Raw genomic sequence first — 23,463 nt, 5'->3', positions numbered from 1 at the left:
TGATCTAAATGAAACAAGATCATTAATGAAGCTATTAAAGATAGCTAGACCTAGGGCATAGCTGGTGAATTCCTGAGGCAATATTTTTAAATGGAGATGAAAATGTACAACCCCATCCTCCTTTGTAAAATGTATGACTTAATCCTCAATTCCCCACATTCAGGGCTTTATGATGAAATGTCTTTCCCCAAAATTCCCTTTTGTCAATATTTGGACTAAGGAAATATAACCATCTTTAGCTCTTGTGTTATTTCAGTAAATACAAGGATACTATTGGCAGGTGCCACTCAACAGTATTATTAACAACTTGCTTATTTTCTGGAATTAGACAGAGGGAGTAGTTAATTAGCTAAGATGAACTTGCCCTCATTGGAAGAATTTCCCACATTTATTAAGTACTGCTTTGCAGGTATACTGCAACAACTTGGCTTCAGGCACTGATGGCTCTGAAAGACATCTTCACCTGGTTGAAGATTGGTGTTGATGAGGACATTTGCAAGACCATCACTGTTGTCTTGGAATAACTTGATAGCTTTTGGATCTGATGAAAATGGTTGTTGGCCTCCACAAAGTCTGTGGAGAGGCCACTCATTTCAATACTGTAATAGACATGGGTTTCTGCAGTTTTATCACTTTTCCCCCATAAAAATCAAAATGAGATTTTAAGAAAAATTTGTTTTAGTGTACTTAACCTCATTCAATTTGCTCAGGGGTTCCAGCACACCCTTCCCGCCGGGGGCCCGCTCTGCCCCACCCTCCTGTCGGGGGCCCCCCTCCCTCCAATTGTTCTCTTTGTTTTGAGTGGAATGCTAGGCCTCGATGATCAGGCTTTGCTCAAAGCAACTGGGGTTAGAATTTAAATTTTATAAGCTATGGGAATTGCCTGATTTAAAGTGCCAACAATAACTGATTATTTTTACATTTTGTACTGTTTGTCTTTTAAAATGTTTATTCTTAATGTGGGTATATTGGGCATTGTAAGAAAGAGTATGTCTCAGGCAACTGTAAAATTAATATATCTAGAATCCTATAGGTGCCGGATACTGGGGATTTTACAGTAGAATAACTAAGATCATATTCTTTCACTTTTGCTTCTTAATATTTTCTCTTAAAGGAAGCCATTTAGCCCTGAGTATTTCCATTGATCCCATTTTGGTGCAACCTATTTTCTCTTGAACCAATAATCATCTTGATTATGCTGTGAGTAATTCACAGAAATGGTTTAAACTACCAGCCAACATATCGTGGCATGCAGGGAAAAAACTGGACAGCATTGAAACCCATGTTCAGGCAGAACATGCAAACTCCATGCAGGTCATAATCAAACCCAAGTTGCTGAGCTGTGTGTAGCAACACCAGCTGCTGCACCATTAGAAGTAAAGAATCTGTCCTACTATTGAATGAGATCGTGTCAGATCCATCTCTCCTTCAAGATCTTTTTCCTGTAATTTTTGATTCCCTTTCCAATTAAGAAACTATTTGTCATTTTTTTAATTCATTCCAGGATTCAACTTTCCAGAGCAAGCAATTTGAGGCATTTGCCTCTTGAGTTAAACTACCTTATCTATATCCGAAGTGGGTGCTACCTTATTTCGAGACTAAACCCTCTGGTTCTGGACCCTCCATGGGAGGAAACGTCCTCCCACCAGTTCTGCCATACCTGCTAAAAATCTTTTGTTTCAATGAATTTGCCTTTCATTCCTCCAAACTTCCTAACCTGTTCAACCTTGCCTCAAGGCAACCACTCCGTAACTGGGTTCATCCGAGTGAACTTTCTCAAAAATGATCCAATGGTGATATCTTTCATTAAATTCAGAGACCTAAACTATACACATTTCCAAGAAGAGGTCTTACTAGTAGAGTTGTGGCATGGTAGATTAAAACATATCTTTTTATATTCCAACCCCCCCCCCCCCTCTCCTTGAAATAAAAATATTCTTTTAGGCTTCCCAGTAAATTGCAATAGTTATATTCATCTGTTTCATGTGCAAGGACTTCCAAATCTCATGATACTGCAGATTTCTGTGGTTTTTGTATTTAATTACAGGTATACTCCGCTTTATGAATACTTCAATTACAAAAATTCACTTTTACAAAAGGATTTGAATGGGTCTTTGCTTTATGCCATTTTGGCTAATGAAAGGTTTCATACAAACACTTTAGTTTTGTAAACCCATTTGTGTTATCATTCTTCATTGCAAAGTAAATACTTTGCTAACCTGAACAAAATGATTCCTCCTTCCCTCTTCCTGCAATGAGTCAAACTGTCATTCATGATAATATGCTACTCCCCAGTATCCTGAGCTTTTATTTTAAGAAAGCTTTATGGTGTTTTGAACATCTTTGGGGGGAAAACACAAATGTTTGCTATGTTTCCTTTACATGGTGATTCTGTTTGCAAATGTTCTGCAAACTTCCTTACCAGCAACATGCCTTCTGAACATATAGTGGAAAAAATGCTTTGTTTATTTGACAGCATCTCAATTTGTGTGAGCTTTGCTACCAAGGAGGACAAATGTAATTGGTGAATGGTAATGCAAGGACTTGCAGGCCTCCCTTCAATATGTGTACTATTCTGATGTTGAAATGTGTTCCCCTTCCCTTCAGCGTTAATGAATCTAAACCTACCTAATAGTACTGGGGCTACATTCACCAGAAGAACTGCAGCAATTCAAATACTGTTAATTTCCTTGCCTTCGAATTGATGTGTTGCAGATGTGAGATCGAATTTTTCCATACATTTACATCTGACAAATTGAGATGTGTAGTTTTTTAAAAAAAAAATTTTGTGTGCAGAAGTATTTGGAAGCCTTTTAACAAATGAATGACAAAGCAGGCCATTGGGAAGGCAAATTTTATATTAATCTTTATTTGTAGGGATTGAATGTCAATTAAATTTTATTTTAATTATATAGGACTGAGTAGGTACAGCATTTTTACTTTGCACAAGGATCTACATTAGAAGGAAGTGTCATACTGGATTAGTTCCAAGGGAAGAATCAGCGGTCATCCATCAACAGTGCTACTATTTCGTTACAAAGCTATAAGAAATGTTTTGTGATCTTGCACTCTTCAGCTATGTGCTCATTTATGTTTCAAATTATCAGACTTTATTTGGCATATCCTTCAGAGACTAAAGAGGTCATAGAGAAACTTCACTATTTTATTATTTAATTGAATGCTTATGAAATACTGGCTGGAACTGGTCTAATCCAGGCTGTTATAACTTGGGAAGCTTCTGTTACAAGCAAGTGGTCCCATTTAACAGACTTAGCAGTTTTAAATCTTTTTGCATCAGTATTTCAGAAAATATTGGGATTTTTAGAGCACATGTTCTTGTCCAGTACTAGGAATGATGTTGGGTTCTACCCATCCATTCCAATGGAAAACCCAAATCCAAACATTGGGTTTAGTTTTAATTGACATAATTGTTGACTGTTCGCTATCTGCTCTGGTAGAATGCTTATGGCACTCAAATGTGGGAAGCACCATTGCAGACATCTGAGCTCAAGTGGGGAAATCTGATTCAAGGATGCAAATTTCCATTTGAGTATTTGTATAACTTGTTTCTGGAAGAAATCTAAGTATTCAGATTAGTTTCAGTGATTTTAAAATTGTGTTTTGGTATCTAGATTTGCTTTTGAATTGGAAGAAATGTTTAAGATGTTTCAAGGACTAGCAGTTTTAATGGTCTGTTGAGAAGGTGGTGTTGAGCACTATCTTGATTTAAATTTTTTTCATTTTTTAATTAGGGAATATGCAGAATCTGTTGGTCGAAAGGTTCGTGACCTCGGTATGGTGGTCGACTTGATATTCCTGAATACTGAAGTGTCGCTTACTCAAGCTCTTGAAGATGTCAGCAGAGGAGGAACAGCATTTGCGATTGTTATTACTCAACAGCATGAAATACACAGATCGTGTACTGTCAATATCTTGTTTGGGACACCACAGGGTGAGTTTTTTTTCCCTGTAAGCAACGTTTAGCTTTTTTTCTGCTTCCATCTCCAGTGGCTAAACTTGTACATTTTAATTTAAACAGCTTGTTATGTCTGAAATAATTAAGGATAGTGAATGACAGCAAATTAAAATTATTCTCATCTTGTTGAATGTTTTTTAACTTTTTGTTATCAGAGAATAACTTTCTTGATCAATGCGCATTGATGTGAAAAGAACATTGAGTATTTTTTGTAAAGTTGGGTCTATTTCTCTTCTGCTGTCTAATATTCAGAAACTCTGTAAATTAATTTTGTTTGTTTGGTCTGGTGGCATTTATTGGCATCCCTTGAAGTCACTATTTTAATTGTTGGGGAGGGAAGTGTTTCCTTGGTTTTGGCGCAGCAGTGCAATGAGCAGAACTGGTGACTCTGGTTCAGCTACCTGAATTCAATCCTGACCTTAAAAAAAACAAACGCTGTGTGTGTGAATTATTTAGGAAGAATAAAATGGGATTCGTTAAAAGTCAGTAAAAATTCACCATGATTTCCTTGCTGAAAGACTCGTTTTTGTGCGGTATGATTCTGTCTGATGAAAATAGTAAATTTCCAAGTCAGGTTTATAACCTGGACACCTGCTGCCCTTGTTCTTCTTGGTACATATTTTGAGTATAGCTGTTGGAGTTATGAGGGGAAGTACAGGTGCCTAACGTTTTATCCGGGATTGTCGGGACCAGATACCTTCTGTGATTCGGAATCTTCTGGATTTCAGAATCATTTTAAAAATTGTGGTCCTTTTAAGCAAATGCGATGTTTCATTCCACAAAATCGCACAAAACAGGGGGTGCGGGGTGTTAAATGAATTTAAATAAATAAAGATATCCCAGACATCTCAAACAGTGCAAATGCAATGCAGATTACAACTTAAACATTGCGTCAGAATGAATATTTTTAAGACTTCTTCCATGGGAGACTGCAGATCTCTTTGCCTGAAAATTGCCTCCAAATATAAAGTTTTAAAAATGTTGTGCAGATATTCTCCATTTTCAGAGGGAGACCATCCTCCCCATCCATTCCCCCATGGCACCCTCTAACCTTCAGTGGAAAGGTGACTCCTGGCCCCAATATCTGGTGGGAGAGAAGCAGACTGCAGCTGGCTCAATATGGGATCGATTGCTCTTGCATTGAGCTGTCACCGCGAGCTGGTGCTGGTGCAGTGTTCTGGTGAACTCTGGGCTTGGCAGCACTGCATCCCTGCTGTCATGTCAGAAGTTAGATGGAAGGGGGAGACTGACAGATTGCTGGGGTGGGGGGGGGGGGGGGAGAGGAGAGACAGTGAGATAGTCAGGTGTATTCATTAGCTTATTGTGGATAGCCTTCAGTTCAGTTTAGGCTGGCCGCAAAAATGTCTAGGGTTGCCGCAGCTAAAATTCCGGATGGAAATTAGTTTCACACCCAGCATTGCAGGAATTTTCTGAGAAATTTCCGTTTATGTAGCGACCGTGTAAAAAGCATATTTGATGAGCAAATTCCATCTACCAAAAAAGTTTCCAGGTGTTCGGAATCCTGGATAAAAAGTTAGGCACCTGAAACTGTGTTTCAATTTGTAAATGCAGTGTTGTTTGAGGGAATAAAGTATGGATGACTGGAGCTTATCAAGTGGAATGTTTTGTCTGTTTGGAGGTGTCCTTGTATGTCATTAAATGTTTTTAATTTTGTGAAATATCTATGGTTGTTTTGTAGTAAATAGTTTTTCATTAGAGTGAGTTTCTGGTAATCTTTTTAGTTGCATCTATTGAAGGTTTGTAGAGGTTGCTCAGCTGGATAAAGTAATGTGTTTTAGATAATTGGATTATCAAGCTGATTAGTTTAAATTTTGATTCTAGTTTTGCAACTATTTAGCTGAATATTGCAAAATGTATAAAGGAAATCTTTTTTCCACCTAATACTGTTCTCAAGTCAGTCAGAATTATTGCTTTTAAGGGAATTAGAGAACATTTCCAGAGTAGACATTTTTTGATGTAGATCCTCTTAGTATCGTTGTATACAAAGGAGAGAGGGCAGCGGGTATACATTTCAGCACCTGCAGTTTCTTGTCTTGCCAAGCTTAAAATTGGTCACCGAAATTAGCTTCATTTTTATTGCATCTCTTCTGATGAGATTTTCCATAAGATTACTGACATATTTTGTTACTGTGGCTCTCTTACCATGGTTGGTAAGGGGCCAAGCAAGTTTTCCCCTCCACTAATTTTCATGTTCAATGGTACACTTTGTAATTTCTATCCCCTTCTACCCTCCAACTAAGATTGGGTGGTCACTTTGAGTTCAGTGTGATGAGGGACTACTTGCTCAACTGTCTCTCCTTGTGTGTTTGTGTGACTAGCCATCCGCCCATGTGTGTGTATTTGTCTCCCCATCTTTTCATCCTCTTTTGAATGTATAATAAAACTGATACTCTTGAGAGCCCACTGTTCAGAAATCCAGATATTGTGTAGTCTGCTTCACTCTGGTTTGTGAGCTGGTTCAAAGAACAAGGTCCAGAAGTAGGCCTGTGTGTGGTGGGAGCAGAAGATGGAGTGAATTCAATGCAAATAACATCCAGTGGTCTAGAAAATATAGTTTGCATTACCAAAGTATTGTTTTCTCGCTTTTCCAGTTCTGATAAAAGGTCTTTGACCTCAAATGTTTCTCTTCTTTCATAGGCTGCCTGAGTGTTTCCAGCACCTCCTATTTTTATTTCAAACTTAAAAGAACAATATTTTCTTCCAGATTTACAATAATGATGAACTTTTAATTGTAAATGGAGAATGCAAAAGTTATTTGATTCAGGAATTTATGCTTTGATTGGAAGCAATTTAATGTGAGATATTTTTGGCTAATTTGTAACATACTAGAAATCAGAATTGAAACCAGAAAATCCTCAGTACTCAGTAGATCAGGCAGCATCTTTGAAGGAGAAGAAGAGTGAACATTTCAGGTTAATGACCATTTTGGGTCTGATCGTCATCCTGAAATATGAGTGTTTTATTTCTACAGTTGCTGGTTGGTGAAAATAATTTTATACCTTTCATTTCTGAAATTGTGTAATGCCATGACACAAAAAAATGAGCTTTAATGTTTTTCTAGATTTGTAAAATTTAAGTTTAAATTTCTGTTAATCTTGTTAAAAGGAACCAGAGTATTTTTGAAAACTATTTTCTTTTGCATTTTTCATATCCAGAGCACCGTAACATGCCAATGGCTGATGCTATGATCTTGGTTGCACGTAATTACGAAAGGTACAAGAGAGAAACACGTGAGAAGGAGCGAGAAGAGGTTGCAAGAAAGGCAGCAAAAATGGCAGATGAACTGGTCATGCGTGATCGGGAGCCTACCCAAGGAGGGCTCGAAGAACGAGGGAATCCCCCCAGCATCCAGCCATTATTGAACCTACTCGCAGATGGAAGATATCTTGCTATAGAAGAAATTGATAAAGTCATAGAGTACCTGAGAGAGAAAAAGGAACGATTTCTTCGGGGAGGAGATTCGTTGCATGGTAACATGAATAACTTGTATATGCAAATTCTGTGAATTGGTGTGACTACAAAAATAATTTGTAAGTGGAGGAGCTAGTTTGTTTTCTCTGCTGTAAACCTTATGGTGAAATGAGTCTTTGAAACTTTGAAATTGCAATAATTTACTTTCCCATAGATGCTTTGTTTGGTAATATAAGAACAGAGAATATAGTCTGTTCAAACTGTTGCCAGATCAGAGGCATGCTCCGTTATGAATTAGGACACCACATGGACTCCAATATAATTGCCTGTTTCTTGAGAACATTTAGGTGTGGTATTTTAAATGGGGTCTATATCCAATGAATACAATATTTAAATTTATAACAGGATTTTTATATTGAACTGCAAAATTATACTTTATTGGAGAAAGATGCTTGGGTGAATAAATAGTTGTTCAATTCCTTTTTGTAAGAATTTTACACATTTGTACCACCATTTTTGTGGTGTTTTGTGTCTACACTCCTGAATAGTCTGATTTTAGTATTATGTTAACCTATCCTAAACTCTACCACTGGTTAAATATTCTTCCATTTACAAATTCTTTTCAGAATTCAAGAAAATTATCTTGTCTTGCCTGGGTCATATATTCCACAGACTAAGTCTAGTTTATGTAATCTATCCTTGGAGGTTTGGCAACTTTCTCTTAAATCTTTGCATTCCATATATTCAAAGTCACGATTAAATATAGTGATTGTGGTGCTCAGTGTAGATCTTATCAATAGCATTAATTATTTTCAATTAGACTGCAATACCGATATCTCTTGTTCTCTAATTGTTTAATCTGGTCTTCAAAGAGTAAAAGTAACATTTTAATTGCTTGCGTCCATTGTAATAGTGCAAATTAAGGTATGTGTAGTTATAAGGATATCTTTTGTACTATTTTTCTTGACAGGATCTGTTCACAATCCAGCTCCCATGCCTAGACCTAACATGGGTTCAGTAGGAATGAATCCACTTGATCCACAACAATCTTTGCCAAATGCTCAGTCTTTGAAGGGGGGTCCACAGGATGCACAAGCAACACAACAGCAAGAGCTGCAAGCCAAGATCCTAAGCCTCTTCAACAGTGGAGCATCTGGCACCAATACTAATACTGCAGGAGCACAAGGCCCAGCATATGGAAGTGCTCTGAACACTCAGCCTCAAAATCGTTCTAGCCAACTTGGTCTCAGTAATTCCTCATATCTCTCTCAAGCTCAGCAGCGCATGGCAGGCCCTAATTCACAACTTCCACCTTTAATGGTTCAAGCAGTTGCACCAAGAGCCACTGCAATTCGCTCACCTCTGCCTCAAAATCAAGGTCTGTGTGGCCAGCAGCAACCTAGAGGTCCAAACCCCAATCAGTCAAGTGCTATGTCTCAGGCCCAGAGATCTGGTGTTGCAACCGGTATAAACTTTGATAACCCTAGTGTGCAGAAAGCATTGGATACCCTTATTCAGAGTGGCCCATCTCTTTCCCACTTGGTAAACCAAGCTTCTGTCCAGGTGCAACGTCCTGGACAACCAATGAACCAGGCTTCTATGGTGTCTTACCAACGCCACTACTGAGCCTGTGGAATGGGTAGAGTGTTATTGGAAGAGTAGTCAGTGCATCTGTTGAACCCCTTTAAGGCTACCTGTATAGGTTTCATGAACAAATGTAGGTTATTAAGAGAGTGCTTGATTAAATTCTGGTTATTTTTGGGCTTGGACGTGATTTTAAGAAGTCTATTATGATTTTATGATAGCCAAGTAATGAAAACTTTTATAAAGGCACTCAATTTGTGTTGTAATTGTATATATTAAAAACTACGTTTGTTAATGAAATAGGCCTTAATTGCAATCACTCGGTTCATGTTGACTTTGATCTTTTATCATATATAAAAAAAAAATTGAAATGTTAACCAGATGATTCTGTATGAAAGCATGATGCTGCAGCCTAAATCCAGTGTTTTTAAATGGATATTTCTAAAAATGTGACTAAAACCCAGGAAAACTGATCTCTTACGAAAGAAAACATTTTTTTTTACATTTTAATGTTTTGCCATTTTTTTTTAAATATAATGATTAGATCCTAATTCAAATGGGTTGTCATTGCATTATGGTTCTGTAAAATTGACTTTTGTAAGTTTTATGGTTTTCTGTTCTATTTGTGATCCCTTCCCTTGCGTTCATTCTCTGCAGCTATGAGCAGTTGGTTTTTGTGCTTCATTTGTAGACAGAACCATTTTCAGTTGTGGAATGGTGGCTGTTATATATTTCTTAGTAGTTTAATGTTGGAGTCATAATTTTCATCTGGTTTGTAAAGAATAAAAGTTTCTCTTCCATTTCCCCCTTTTTATTGTGTATTTGTGGTGTGTATGTGTGTGTCGAAATGCTTGGGACTGGATCTATCTCGGATATTCAGGAATTTTCTCTGCTGCTGATCTCCAACACTTCCCTATGCAGACACCAATCCCCGACACCTCTCCACCACAGTCGCAATCCTGTCCTGGGGCCTGAAATCTCACCTCGTGTGAAAGCTCTCTCCCCGCTGGAGGACAATCAGAATTTCAGCGACCCCGCTGAAAGTGTATTTGACAGACAAAGCGGCTCGGGCGAGCAGCGGTGCAGGGCAGGGGAGCGGGGAGAGAGCAGCAGTGTGATTATTTATGATGCATTTATCCTGAGAATAATCACCTTCAACATTTTGTGTAAATTGTATTCACAAGGTTAATATTAGGTCGATTAGAACCAATTTTTCAGAAGCTGATGCTGGGGGTATGCACATGCTAAAGAAGGAACTAAGGTATAATAATGAGTGGATAGATTTCATCTTGACTGAGAATAATGTTATGATTTGAAAGGGAATGGACCAGGGTGGTCCTTAAAACAAAAAAAAAATTCAACTTTTTTTCAAATTGTGACATCATATCACACCCAAAAAAAACTTGGATATTTGGAATTCCAGTTGATTGGCTTTCAGTTAATTGGAAGTGTGTATATATACGCATTTTGGATGGGCAAGAGATGGCCTGCGTCTGAAATCTGGGTAGTGATGGATGAGAAATCCATTGTTAGCATATTTGATTCTAAATAATTTGTATGCTCCAGTGCCATATGAGCAAGGGATGTTGAAGAGTGAATGTTTTTAGTAATGAACAGCCAGACGATTACAGCAACAGAAGTGTTGAAATGGAATTTTTCTGCACATCTTTGAAATGTTGCTGCAATTGACAAGTTGTCATGATTTTCCATTGTAGGAAAACGAGATGGCATTTCAGGGCAAGTTGTGAACTCTGGTTAAGGTCAATCCCGAATGTTTGCATGAGCTAGATCCTTGTAAGATGGAATCAAAGTTAAGGTGTAATGGTAAACATGGCTTAAGTAAATTGGAATGCTCAAATAAGCCCTTTGATTAAAAACATTCAAAAGCTGCAGTTGAGAAATATTCAAAACTACATTGATAACCTGATGTAAATAATCTGCTGTTTGATATCACTTCAGATTAGTTTGATTCAGTTAAATCTATTGCCCATCTCTACTTACTTTGTGTAGTAGATTTTTAAACCCTTTGGCATTTTAGTCAAAAGCAGGAGTTTCATAGCACAGAGGATTACCAATGTAATGCCCTGATTTTCCCAAATACAAAATCTTTGAATGGTACCGCCAGATGCTTTTTTTGTCACCAGAAATTCTTGAACTTTGTTGTGCATACTTCCTTTCTCCTGTTGCTTGCCCCCATTGAACAATGTGGTCAGTTAGCTTGCATTGCTGGAAGTAAAATGCAGCTGCAGTCATGTGACTTTTTCCAAGGTTTTTTTCATGCTTTTCCAGAACTAGCTTTCAGCTGAATCTAAAGTGGCCTGGAGAGGAAAAAGAAACAATGAATTTGGGGGATTGGTGTAATGGTGGTGTATTTTGAAGAACCCCTAATATAGTGTATGCATTGTTATTTCTATCTCGTCTAGATGTGCCTCAATCCTAAAATGAGAAATGTTTGCTCTATAGGAATTAAGTATATGTTAGTTCTGGACCTAATTTACATTATTTGTATTTCTTTTGGGTTGGCTGTTAATCTTGGTTTGTGTGAGGATTGATAGGTAATTGTTCTGAAGTTGAATATTTGGGCTAGGTAGCAGACATTTCCTGTGCTTTGTTTAATTCTTCAAGATCAGGTGAGAAGGATGCTGTGATGGCGTAGAGTTTGGATGGGATAAATGTTAATATCAGGTGCCCTTTAATTCGTATTGTTTGATGCAAAGGGGCAAAACCACTTGAGTTTGCTGCTGATTTAAAGATTAACGATTTCCAACCAAGTTGGATTAATCTTGATTGTGTACATTGCGAGATGAATATCAAGTGCATTGGTCTACTGCAAGTAATGTTCAAAACAGATAAAATTGGTGCCCATAATCTTGTATCCCCATTGATTAAGCAGTAAGACTCCTTTTTTTCCCCCATTCTGGCTCAACTGGGTCTTGTTTGTTTCCAAAGTCCAGAATACTGTGGATAGCAGGACAAGTGACCATCAGCCAGGCATGTGACAGCAGCCACCAAACCATAGGGAATCAGTTTTGGCTTTGGTAAGCATGGTTTTGCAGTTCATTGGCTGAGCATACCTGACCTGAAATGGTGGTAGCTCCATCAAATCCAGCCTCCAAGGGCTGGAAATTAGGTTATATCCAGGCTAGTGATTTTATACAAGTCAAAGGAAATGTTGGGACCTCTGGAAGGCCTACTACCAAAATGCCTCTGCATCCTTAGTGGGCTTTTTAGCCTGGTGCTCCAATTGAGCACACAAGGAAAACTATAAATGGAATAATAAAACAATACAAGGGGCAAAGATTAGAGCATCCTTATTTTTGACATTGATGAGCTCTTTATGTTGGTGTAGATTTCTTATCTGATATTGGTTTACATTTATTTAATAATTTTTTGATGGATAGCCTGAAGTACTATTTAAGAGATTAATGCACACTATTTAATGCTGCTTCTCTATTGATCCCAGCTGTTCCCTATTGCTTCCAAACCTGGGTAGTTGCTGCAGTATTGGGTAACTACAAAAAGTTCACTCATTAATGTGGGGAGTTTGTGAAATGGTAATCTTGTGCAGCCACTGGTAGACGAACTATAATAATGGCACAAGTACAGACATTTTGACAAAATGAAACAAAAATGGGGTGCAGTGAAATGGCATTATGTATATTAGTTTGAGTTTATGAACAAGATGAAAAAAATCATGCCTGTTTTAATGCACTCTTATTTGTAATAAATGTGGGCTGAATAGCCTTTTATTGTTGAGTAGTGTTTTTAATTTTAAAAGTTATTATCTTTCAGAAGTTGGGCTGGTACCACAATATAGTCAAAGTAGTGTTGCCTCAGTGAACTCTTAATGGCGATACTGTACGTGGAAGTGCTTTTTTTTTTGCATTGAACAGCACTTAATGATGAGGGTTGTTGGTGGGGGTGCTATCTTTGTTCTAGGAAATGACAAGAAAAAATGGTATAGAGTGCCATATAAATTATTGTGCTTTTTCTTTGAGGGTGGTAGGAATTAACCTACCAATGTGCATATCTTTTGACAGTGGTGGACCAGGTTTGCTCTTGACCTGTAATGCCTCATGAAGTTTGTGTGCTCTCCCTGTGCCTTTATTTCTACAGTGGTGGTGTAATTGGCCCCTGTAAGTTAAGCTTAGTATTGGATGGCAGAATAGTCAGGAGAGTTGATGTGCAAGTGAGAGTTGATGGGAAAGGTTAAAAGGGAATTGGATCAGTAGAGATGCTTTGCATGGATACATTGGACTGAATGGTCTTTAGGTTAATGACTGTTACTGTTCTATTATATATCTTTAAATTTACCAACAGTTTTGTTTTTCACTCATTTTTGATGTTCCTCTCTGCAATATAATAATCAAAACAAAAGAATTCAGGGATGGAACCATTGTTCTTGTATCCTATCAGTACAGTACTGTAATAATATGCCCAATATTGCTGCAACAGAAGATAAATAAATCCCTGGAAACTGGAGAACAGTACCAAGTTTAACATGAGTAGAAATCACTATTGGAAAAAATTGTACTGAATGCTGATTAAATCTTGAGCACCCAATGACCTGGATTTAATTTTAGAAATGGTGGACTGGAGATGTTGGTTGTTGTAGATGTCAACTTCCATGATGGTTTAGACTTGTGGTTTAATTGGAACTTCAATATTAAGGAAAGGGGAGTAAATGTAACAGAAAATATGGAGTAATAATAGTTGCTGTACTTGGAAATGAGTAAATAGGCAGTAAAAAAGGAAGCTGTGTGTGATAAATGTTCTTGAGAGATTACTGGTACAGGCAAATTAGATTAGTGGGGGAACAATGGGTGTGATGCTGTTGAAATTTTAGGAGAACCTTCAGTAAGGTGCTACAGGAGGTTATTAAATAACATTAATGCATATCGAATAGTAGATTCAGGCTTTGTTAAACTGAGAGTGGACCCAGAAAAGACTAATTATTAACAGTTTATTTTACTAAGGTGGGATGCTGTTCATCCATTCTCAGCCTTTGGCTTTGCCATCCTTGGGACTCTGTTTAAAGTTTATGGGCCCACTTACCTATGAATTAGTTGAATTTTGGTTTCTTCTACCCCTTCTCTCCTACTGGCTACATAACAAAACAAAAAAATTGTTATGTGAGGTCAAAATAAGATTAAGCTTTTAAATATAGGGCTCCTATATACACACACCATACTCAGAAGCTTAAACAAGCAGGCAATGATCTGGTTAAGCCACTGGGGTCCCAGAACACTTGATCACTGCTACTTGTTCAAGGACTCAGCTGAGCATCTGAATGATAACACCAGGGCTGTCACAGACTTTATCAAAATAACTGGTTAATAAGTGTGTACCCACCAAATCATTCAGGGTTTTCCCCAACCAGAAGCCCTGGATGAACAACAAAATTGGGCAGGCTGAGAGCCAGATCACAGCCATTCAAATTTGGAGATCCAGATCGCCACAGAAAGGGCTGGTATGAGCAGCCTTGGAGCACCTGGACGGCAAAGATTCATACATTAGGATGGTCTTTTTTGACTACAGTTGGCTTTCAACCATCCTCCCCTCAAAACTCCCAAGATTTGGTACTTTTGTATTTGGATCCTTGATTTCCTCACCTACAGACCACAATCAGCAAGGATTGGCAAGAACATCTCCATAATCTCCCAGTACTGGAGCACCACAGGTCTGTGTTCTTAGCCCTCTGCTCGACATGCTTTACACCTATGACTCTGGCTTGGTATAACTACACCATCAACAAATTTACTAATGATACCTCTGTAGCGGGTTGTGTGGAAATAAAAGTGATTAGTCAGCATACAGGTGGGAGATGAAAACTTGGTTGAATGGTGCACCAACAACAACCTCTGTCCCCCAAAGCTAAGGAGCCGATAGTTGACTTTGTAAAGGGAAAACTAGATGTGTTCATGATCATTGGGGGGTCAGAGGTGGAGAGGGCGACCAAATTAAAGTTATTAGGAGTCACTATCTCAGGATCTTTCCTGGAGTCAACACACTAATGGAATTGTGAAGAAAGCATGTCAGTGTCTCTACTTCCTCAACAGTTTGCAGAGGCTTGGTATGACATTGCTACTGCTTTGCGACAGGATTTCCACCACCCAGCACACACAATGTTCTCGCTGCTGCCGTCAGGAAAGAGGAACAGGTGCCACAAGATTCGCACCACCAAGTTCAGGAATAGCTGCTACCCCTCTACCATTAGAATCAACAACAAACTCAGAGACTCATTTGAGTACTCTGACATTTGCACTTCATTTTTTCATTGTTTACATTTATTTGTTTACTTGTGTACATTTTTGCACTTCCATTAAGTGGTAATTCCACCTAGCCCACAGGAAATAACAGTTGTCTATGATGTAGACTGACAAAAATCTGACCAATGGAAAGCCATCTTTCGGGCAAAGTGGAGTCTCCAGATGAAAATGGAAACTTGGAAGGATATCTGACAGCTGTTGGAGGGCCAAAGTGATATAACCTGCAACAACAGCAAATCCCATGGAGTAGGAGATGGAAAAGCTTCACTCCCAGACGAACTCGATGTCTTTGTTCCCAATTCAACAAGATCAAGACAAACTACCACTGTGCATTCCCATGTCCCCTGATGATCCTCTGCTGTGCATCTGAGGATGATGTGCGGGATGCCTTCAGGAGAGTAAATCTGAGGAAAGCATCTGGTCTGGATGGAGAAACCAGCTGAGCATTAAAAATCTCTCCTGACGGATATCTTCAACATCTCTGGCAGGGCGTAATACCCATCAATCACCCAAGAAGAGTGGTAACCTGCTGAAATGACCAGTGGCACTTGAAAGGCTGGTGAAGCACATCAGCTCTTGTCTGAGCGTCAACATAGATGTGTTTAAATTTGCCTTTCAGCAACAGGTCTACAGTATATTCCATCTCACTAACTGCACAAACTACTAGAACACCTAAACAGCAAACATCTGGATTCTCTTTATCGACTACAGTTTGGCATTTAACATCATTATCCCCTCAAAACTCCAAGACCTGGACTCAATCAATACCTGACTGTGTAATTGGATCCTGGATTTCCTCACCTCCAGACCGCAATCTGTGAGAATTGATAACAACATCTCCACAATCTCCATCAGTACTGAGCACCACAGGGCTGCGTTCTTGACCCCCTGCCCTACCTGTGACTGTGGCTCAGTACGACAACACCACCATCTACAAATTTGCTGATGTTACCACAGTAGTGGGTTGTGTAAATAAAAGGCAAGTCAGCACACAGGAGGGAGATTGGAAAACTTGGCCAACAACAACCTTGCATCAATGTCACCAAAACCAAGGAGCTGATTGTTGACACCAGGAAGGGAGAACTAGAGGTGTATGATCCAGTGATAACTGAGGGATCAGAAGTGGAGAAGGAGGTCACCATCTTGGAGGATATTTCCTTGACCCAACACACAAATGGCATTGTGAAGAAAGCACATCAGCATCTCTACTTCCTCAGGAGTTTGTAGAGGTTTAGTATGACATTGGAAATTTTGGCAAATTTCTACAGGTGTGCGGAAAGTGCGGTGATCAGCTGTATCATGGTCTGGTATGGGGACACCAATACCCCTGAGTGTAAATCTCTGCAAAACCTTCCTCACCATTGAGAACATCTTCAGAGAATGCTGCTGTTGGAGAGCAGCAGGAATGATCAGGGATTCACATCATCCTGCTCATGCTCTATTCTCGCTGCTACCATCAGGAAAGAGATAAAGGTGCCACAAAACTTGCATCACCAGGTTCAGGAACAGCTGCTACCCCTCCACTATCAGGCTGTACAACAACAAACTTAATCAGGGACTCATTTAAGGACTCTTCTGTACTTTATTGATTTTTTTTTCTCTCTTCCAGTTTGTTTCCATGTGTACTTTGAACAAAGTCTTTTTTGCACTACCAACAAGTCATAATTCTGCCTCACCTGCAGGAGAAAGAATTTCCAGTTGTATATACTCTGACAATAAATCTGAAACTGAAGGATATGGGTGGGCAACATGGATGATTTGGATTGAAGGGCCTGTTTGCCTACTGTATTACCCTGAATATCTGAATTACTTCCACTCATTGAATAAATGTAATGAGGCAGAGGTTTTTTTTTTGTTCGGTGGTTTTTTTGCATGGTTTATGAGGGGTATTACATTGAGCCTTGTACAATGAATTGATAGTCATTTCAACATAAATGTTAGAAATAGGTGGTTCAGATGTGAAATAAACCTAATTTTTTGGATACAAAGCACGTCCTATCCCATCCTACAGAAAAATTTTGACCTCACTTATGAAAATAATGTAACTATTTGCAACTGATTGTTCAGTGTGAGAAATACTCCATCCCCAGCAGATTCTAATTGAGAAATCTACCGTGTATTGAATTTTTTATTCAAATTCCAAATATCCCATTAGAAATATCCACATTGCTGCAGCTGTTTAGGATTGATGGCTAATTTACAAGGAAGGATCCTCCTATTGTGGAAATATCAGATAATGGATGATGATGAACATTGAGGCTCCATAATATCTGGTGCACATTGCTGGATGCAAGTGCCCTTTCTAATAACATCCTAATTATTTGACCTTCTTTAAAATGTGGGCATCAATTTTGTCTCTGCTACTTTTCTTACGTGGCAAACTTTGCACAGCACGATGAACCACAGCACATGAATACACACCAGTCAATACACAGGCATCTGGAATAAGTACACAGACATCCAAACTCAGCAAATTAATTCTAGAATGCTAAAACAAAGGAAGAATGCACAAGGATGTTCCTAAATATATGTTTTGTTCCTTAATAATTAAATGCATTTTTGTGTGGATTAATAAAACTCCTGTTATAATGAGAGAACATTTAAAGTTTGTTTTAACTATAGTTCATACTTCTCCCTTTTTAAAGTGGTGGATGCTAGGACCATCTCGGTCTGAGTCACTGCTCTCCGATCGATTTGACAAGTAGCGGCCAGCAACTTCCTTCCAGGGCATGGGGTGCGTCGGGTGGGCGATTGGGTATGTGCCCATGTTGTCCCATTGATGTGCAGTCAGGGCCGGGCTGACTACCTTTTAGCCAAGTGTACAGCCTCTCAATCAGGCTTCAGAGTAAAGGATGATTGGAGGGAAATTATCAAAATAATTCTTAAAGGGCCATATAGAATGCACAATATTTTGAGGTACTGATGCCATGAAATATATTTTATTCCAGAGAATAGTCCATCATTAATTGTTGTAATTAGCCAATTGTATTAATTGGTCTGTAGGTTCACTAGTGCAATTCTAGTATCCAGAAAAAACCCTGAACATATGCTGGCATATTTTAACAATCTTAAGAGATACAAACTTAACTGTTGAGTCTAAAGAACCACCATCACTTGTTATTTGTATAATTATGAAAATAAATGTTTCCAAAAAATTAATATTGAACCTTTTATGACACACTACTATCCATTAAAACTAGAGAATATCAATAGCCTTCTAATGCTACAGCACACAGTTGAAAGTAATTAGATACAATATGTTTCAAGAACCATTCCAGGAGCAATTAATCTTATTTATTCATCTATCAACTTCAGATTAGAACCTATTACAATTACTTATAAGATTAATTAGCTAACTCAACAGTTAGACTTTTTAATCTTGCAACAAGGAATGTCTTCAGAGCACTTTGTTTAATAAAGTTAAGCACACAAAAATAGTACATTTAAATTTTAATGAATTGTTTCTAATCTGTAGCTTTTCCAACATGGTTCCCATTGTATGCCTGATCAAATTGCTGCTTAAAATAATTTCTGGGAGGTAGGAAATGATAATATTTTTAGTTTGTTTCGGCACTTATGTTAACCAACTCTACAATATATTCTTTGGTTTGGCTTCGTGGACGAAGATTTATGGAGGGGTATGTCCATGTCTGCTGCAGGCTCATTGGTGACTGACAAGTCCGATGCGGGACAGGCAGGCACAGTTGCAGCGGTTGCAAGGGAAAATTGGTTGGTTGGGTGTTGGGTTTTTCCTCCTTTGTCTTTTGTCAGTGAGGTGGGCTCTGCGGTCTTCAAAGGAGGTTGCTGCCCGCCGAACTGTGAGGCACCAAGATGCACGGTTGGAGGCGAGATCTGCCCACTGGCGGTGGTCAATGTGGCAGGCACCAAGAGATTTCTTTAAGCAGTCCTTGTACCTCTTCTTTGGTGCACTTCTGTCTCGGTCGCCAGTGGAGAGCTCGCCATAGAACACGATCTTTCTCCATCTGGAGAAGTGACCCACCCGGCGCAGTTGGGTCTTCAGCAGCATGGATTCGATGCTTGCGGTCTCTGCCAGCTCTAGTACTTCGATGTTGGTGATGAAGTCATTCCAATGAATGTTGAGGATGGAGCAGAGACAGCGCTGATGGAAGCGTTCTAGGAGCCGTAGGTGATGCCGGTAGAGGACCCCTGATTCGGAGCCAAACAGGAGCGTGGGTATGACAACGGCTCTGTACACGCTGATCTTTGTGTGTTTCTTCAGGTGGTTGTTTTTCCAGACTCTTTTGTGTAGTCTTCCAAAGGCGCTATTTGCCTTGGCGAGTCAGACTCGCCAACAACAGATACAATATATTAATTCGTACTTAAATGTCAAGTGGGGAATAAAACCTAGAACTACTGCAATCTAACATTTTCAGGGAATTTGAAATAGTGGTGCCACTAAATACCAAATTCTAATTTTTAGGAACAAAAATATTGACAATTGAAAAAGTGGGTGACAATTTTCTTTATTCTTCACTCATTCGACATCATAGCATTTTGATCAACACCAGTCATTAGACTTCAGTTCACTGAACTGAGATTCAATTAACTTACAGAGTCAACTTTGTCAATGCAGACAAGGGGAATGGATTGAAGTTGATCCTGACTACTTGCAGAAGAATATGTCAACCGCATTTCAGCAAAAGATGTGATAATAAAACCAGAGTGAAATGATAGAGCATCATTAACATGTAAACTGCATCAATTCATATTTTACTTTTAAATGGTGCATCAACACTTTTATAAAAGTGACAGGATAAAGTCCTTTATGAATGAAATTTAAAGCAATCAGATTTGTATATTACAAATTACTTTTTTTGCATTTATTTAAAACTGCAAACCAGCAGCATTATTTAAGAGAATTTGAACTGAGTTGCTGGTAGTATTGGTACAAATAGAAACCCCACTGCTAGCAGTTCATTGTTATTCCCCTTCCCCCAGCCCCCAAGTACATATATAATGATGGCCAAAACCTGTCTTGTTGCTACAGAATGAAATATCCCAACTCTCTTTAGTAATCCTTTCAACTGAAATGATGTTGAAGAGATCAAAAAGGTGTAACACCACCAACATTGATTAAAGAAGGCAGAAATATACAGTATACTTAAGACAATTCTACAACTGTTTCTCTTTCTCGCTCTCTTCCCTATGAAAATTGTATTTGAGGGTATAAATTTAAGTACGTTTTCTGGTAATAATCTGACCATGAACATTCAGGGGTGGATCTCTCAGTGCAAACCCAATGGTGTATGCATGAGATCACATTGCAGCATTGCATAAAAGGATTTTATTTGCACCTAATTAAATCAAAGCAGTGGAACAAATTGATCGAGAAAGCAACAGCCTAGTATCATTTGCATTTAAATAAATGTCTGAATGTCCATAGTGGAAGGTTTGTTTTGTCAGCATTACTGCATTTCAGAGGTTTCTTCTTTGGCTTATTTTATAAATCTGTGCCATTTGGAGAATGACCTGTTTAACAAAGGTTACCAATCATGTGAACATAAGAATGTATTTATAAAGATGTAGAGTTTTCACTATACTGGATACTCTTGTGCAGGAAAGATACTGGAAGCACAAAGCATATAAAAGCATTGCTAGAAACCATCCGGAGAAACATGGAGGTATCATGAGAAATGGTTAAGTAAATGCCCATGGAACTCAATTTATAATTGTCCATTAAGTACCTATGGATACACACACATTTGCTGACTATCCAGTAAATAAATATTCATGGTTATCAATGGAAACTTCAGTCAATGAAATATTCAGGTTTAATTGGAAATAATATTGGCATTGCAGTTAGCACAACCCCTTTACAGCACCAGCGATCGGAATCGGACCTGGGTTTGAATCCCATGCTGTCTCTAAGGAGTTTATATGTTCTCCCTGTGTTTGCATAGGTTTCCTCCCACCCTTCAAAAATGTACCAGAATATAGGTTAATGGGGTGTAAATTGGGCAGCACGGACTCTAATTGGCTTGTAACAGTTCTGTATGTCTACATTAAATTAAAATAATTAAACTTGAAAATAAAGGAACTGTCCAATAAATAGATGTATCTGTGTTTAATAGAACTATATAGATATGTTTAAAGCTGCCTGAAAAACAAGCACCCACAGGTAGTATGAGAACTCCATCCCATAGAGAAATACCTTAGGAAATCAATAAAAGCTGTCTGGTAAATAAACTTTATCAATGTGTGTGTGTGAGAGAGAGAGAGAGAGACAGATTACTAATTTTGGTTCTTTAAGTGATAATATGCTTTACCCAGTAAATAAACCAGGTACTTATTGAAGCTACCTAGTATATTGATATCTACAGCAGCTATTCTCAAAATTTTTTGGCTATGGTCTCCTTCCCTTGAAGCAGTCAAATTTTTTCCTTACTTCTCTGCTACAGACTGCATAAAAAAAGCATGAATGATATTTGTTATGTGTGGTGAAAATAAAACAAGGCCTTTACTTCAATGTGATGTGGCCTCCTGTTGAGAATGACTGAGCTACAAAAATCAAAGAAATAAACTGAAAAACAAATATCTATGGTCTGGTTAGAAATTGACAACCAGTTTGCAGGGGTACAAATAGAATGCCTCCAGTAAACAGTTATGAATTTTCTATGTTGGCAAAATGCTAACGTAGCACAATTTGTATGTTACATTTCTATAATCACATTGAATCTATCCTATGAATATCTTAGGTTAAAAATAGAAAATAATTTTTAAGCATTGAGAAACTAACCAATAAATTGCATTTATAGACTTAGTTACAGTCTAGCACATGTAATCAGGATTAGAGAAGGTAAATGAAACACCTGTTAGTACCCTTGTCGAGTTAACGGGTCCCCAAACTTTTTTGTCCATCAATCCCTTCATGGAATCATTGATACTTCATAGACCCCCCCCCCCCCACCCAGGCATGGAATCCTTGGGGAGGGGGGTGGTGGTGCTGGATGTGGGGCTGGCACTGGGAGTGTGGGAGGGAGGTGGCGCTGGATAGGGTGGAAGCAGCAGCATTGGATACATACCTCCTTCTCCGCTCTGTCAGTCCTTTGCTCTACTTACTAAGAGGCCAAATACAACATGGAAGCCACCAAGGCCAAGTCTTACAAGAGGTTGCCCACCCCTGCCATCAGCATTATTTTTCATAGACACACCCCTGCTTTCGACCTCCTTGGCATTTATCGACTCCTTGGATTGGCCCAACTTGTCCTCAACGAACAAGTTGTCTACTAAAGTTAGTCCCATTTGCTTGCCTTCAGCTCATATGCCTCTATACCTTTCCTATCCATGTACCTGTCTATTTTTTTTTAAATTATGATTGTACTAGCATTTACTACTTTCTTTTATCAGCTTGTTCCATATACCCACCACCCTCTGCTTGAAAAAAAGGTACCCCTCGAGTCTCTTTTAAATCTTTCCTCTCACCTTAAATTTATGCCCTCTAGTTTAACACTCTGGGAAAAGGACTACGATTATTTGCCTTATGTCCCTCCTTTTATAAACCACTATAAGATTTCCCCTCAACCTCCTATGGACTAGGGAGAATAATTCAAGCCTATCCAACCTCTCCTCATAATTCAAACCCTCCTGTCCTAGTAACATTCTTGTGAATCTCTTCTACACCCTTTCCAGCTTAATGATATCTTTCCTTTAACTAGACAACCAGAACTGCACAATATGGCACGTGGTCTCATCAATAACTTGTACAGCTATAGAATAATGTCCTAACTCATGTACTCAATGCCCTGACTAAAGGCCAATGTGCCAAATGCTTTCTTCACCACCCTATCCACCTGTTTCAATACTTTCATGAAATATGTACACACACATTAAGTCTATTCTACAACACATTCCAGGGCCCTATCTCATTCATTACATATCCTGCCAATTTTGGTATCAACTACAAACTTCCTAATCATGCTTATCTACAATGTCATCTAAGTCATTAATAAAGATGACAAACAGGGGTGGACTCAACACAAATCCCTGTATCACACCACTGTTAACTATTCAAGGCCTCTAATCTGAATAATAACACTTCAGTACCACCCTCTGATTCCTCCATTGAGCCAATTCTGTATTCAAAAGGCCACCTCATCCTTATTCCTATGTTATCTGACAATATGGAGCTGCTATGCAGGACTTTAACAATGTTTGCCACCCTGCCCTCTTCGATCTTCTTGG

At 38.6% G+C, this 23,463-nt stretch overlaps 1 protein-coding gene across 5 annotated transcripts in view; it reads left to right on the top strand.

Annotated features, from left to right (window-relative positions):
• Nucleotides 1-9,796, top strand: part of ncoa5 (nuclear receptor coactivator 5) — a 37,167-nt gene extending 27,371 nt beyond the window's left edge. For all 5 annotated transcript variants that reach the window (XM_069884662.1, XM_069884661.1, XM_069884658.1 and 2 more), the window contains 3 exons: nt 3,753-3,952; nt 7,153-7,467; nt 8,379-9,796. In XM_069884662.1, the coding sequence (XP_069740763.1) occupies nt 3,753-3,952; nt 7,153-7,467; nt 8,379-9,034 (1,171 nt within the window). In that variant the 3' untranslated portion in view covers nt 9,035-9,796. The remainder of the gene's footprint in view (nt 1-3,752; nt 3,953-7,152; nt 7,468-8,378) is intronic.
• Nucleotides 9,797-23,463: the final 13,667 nt, after the last annotated feature.

Source organism: Narcine bancroftii, chromosome 6, assembly GCF_036971445.1.
Source record: "Narcine bancroftii isolate sNarBan1 chromosome 6, sNarBan1.hap1, whole genome shotgun sequence".
In the NCBI taxonomy this organism is placed as follows: Eukaryota; Metazoa; Chordata; class Chondrichthyes; order Torpediniformes; family Narcinidae; genus Narcine; species Narcine bancroftii.
Note: the sequence above shows the minus strand (reverse complement) of the source record. Positions and strands in the feature narration are given on the sequence as shown.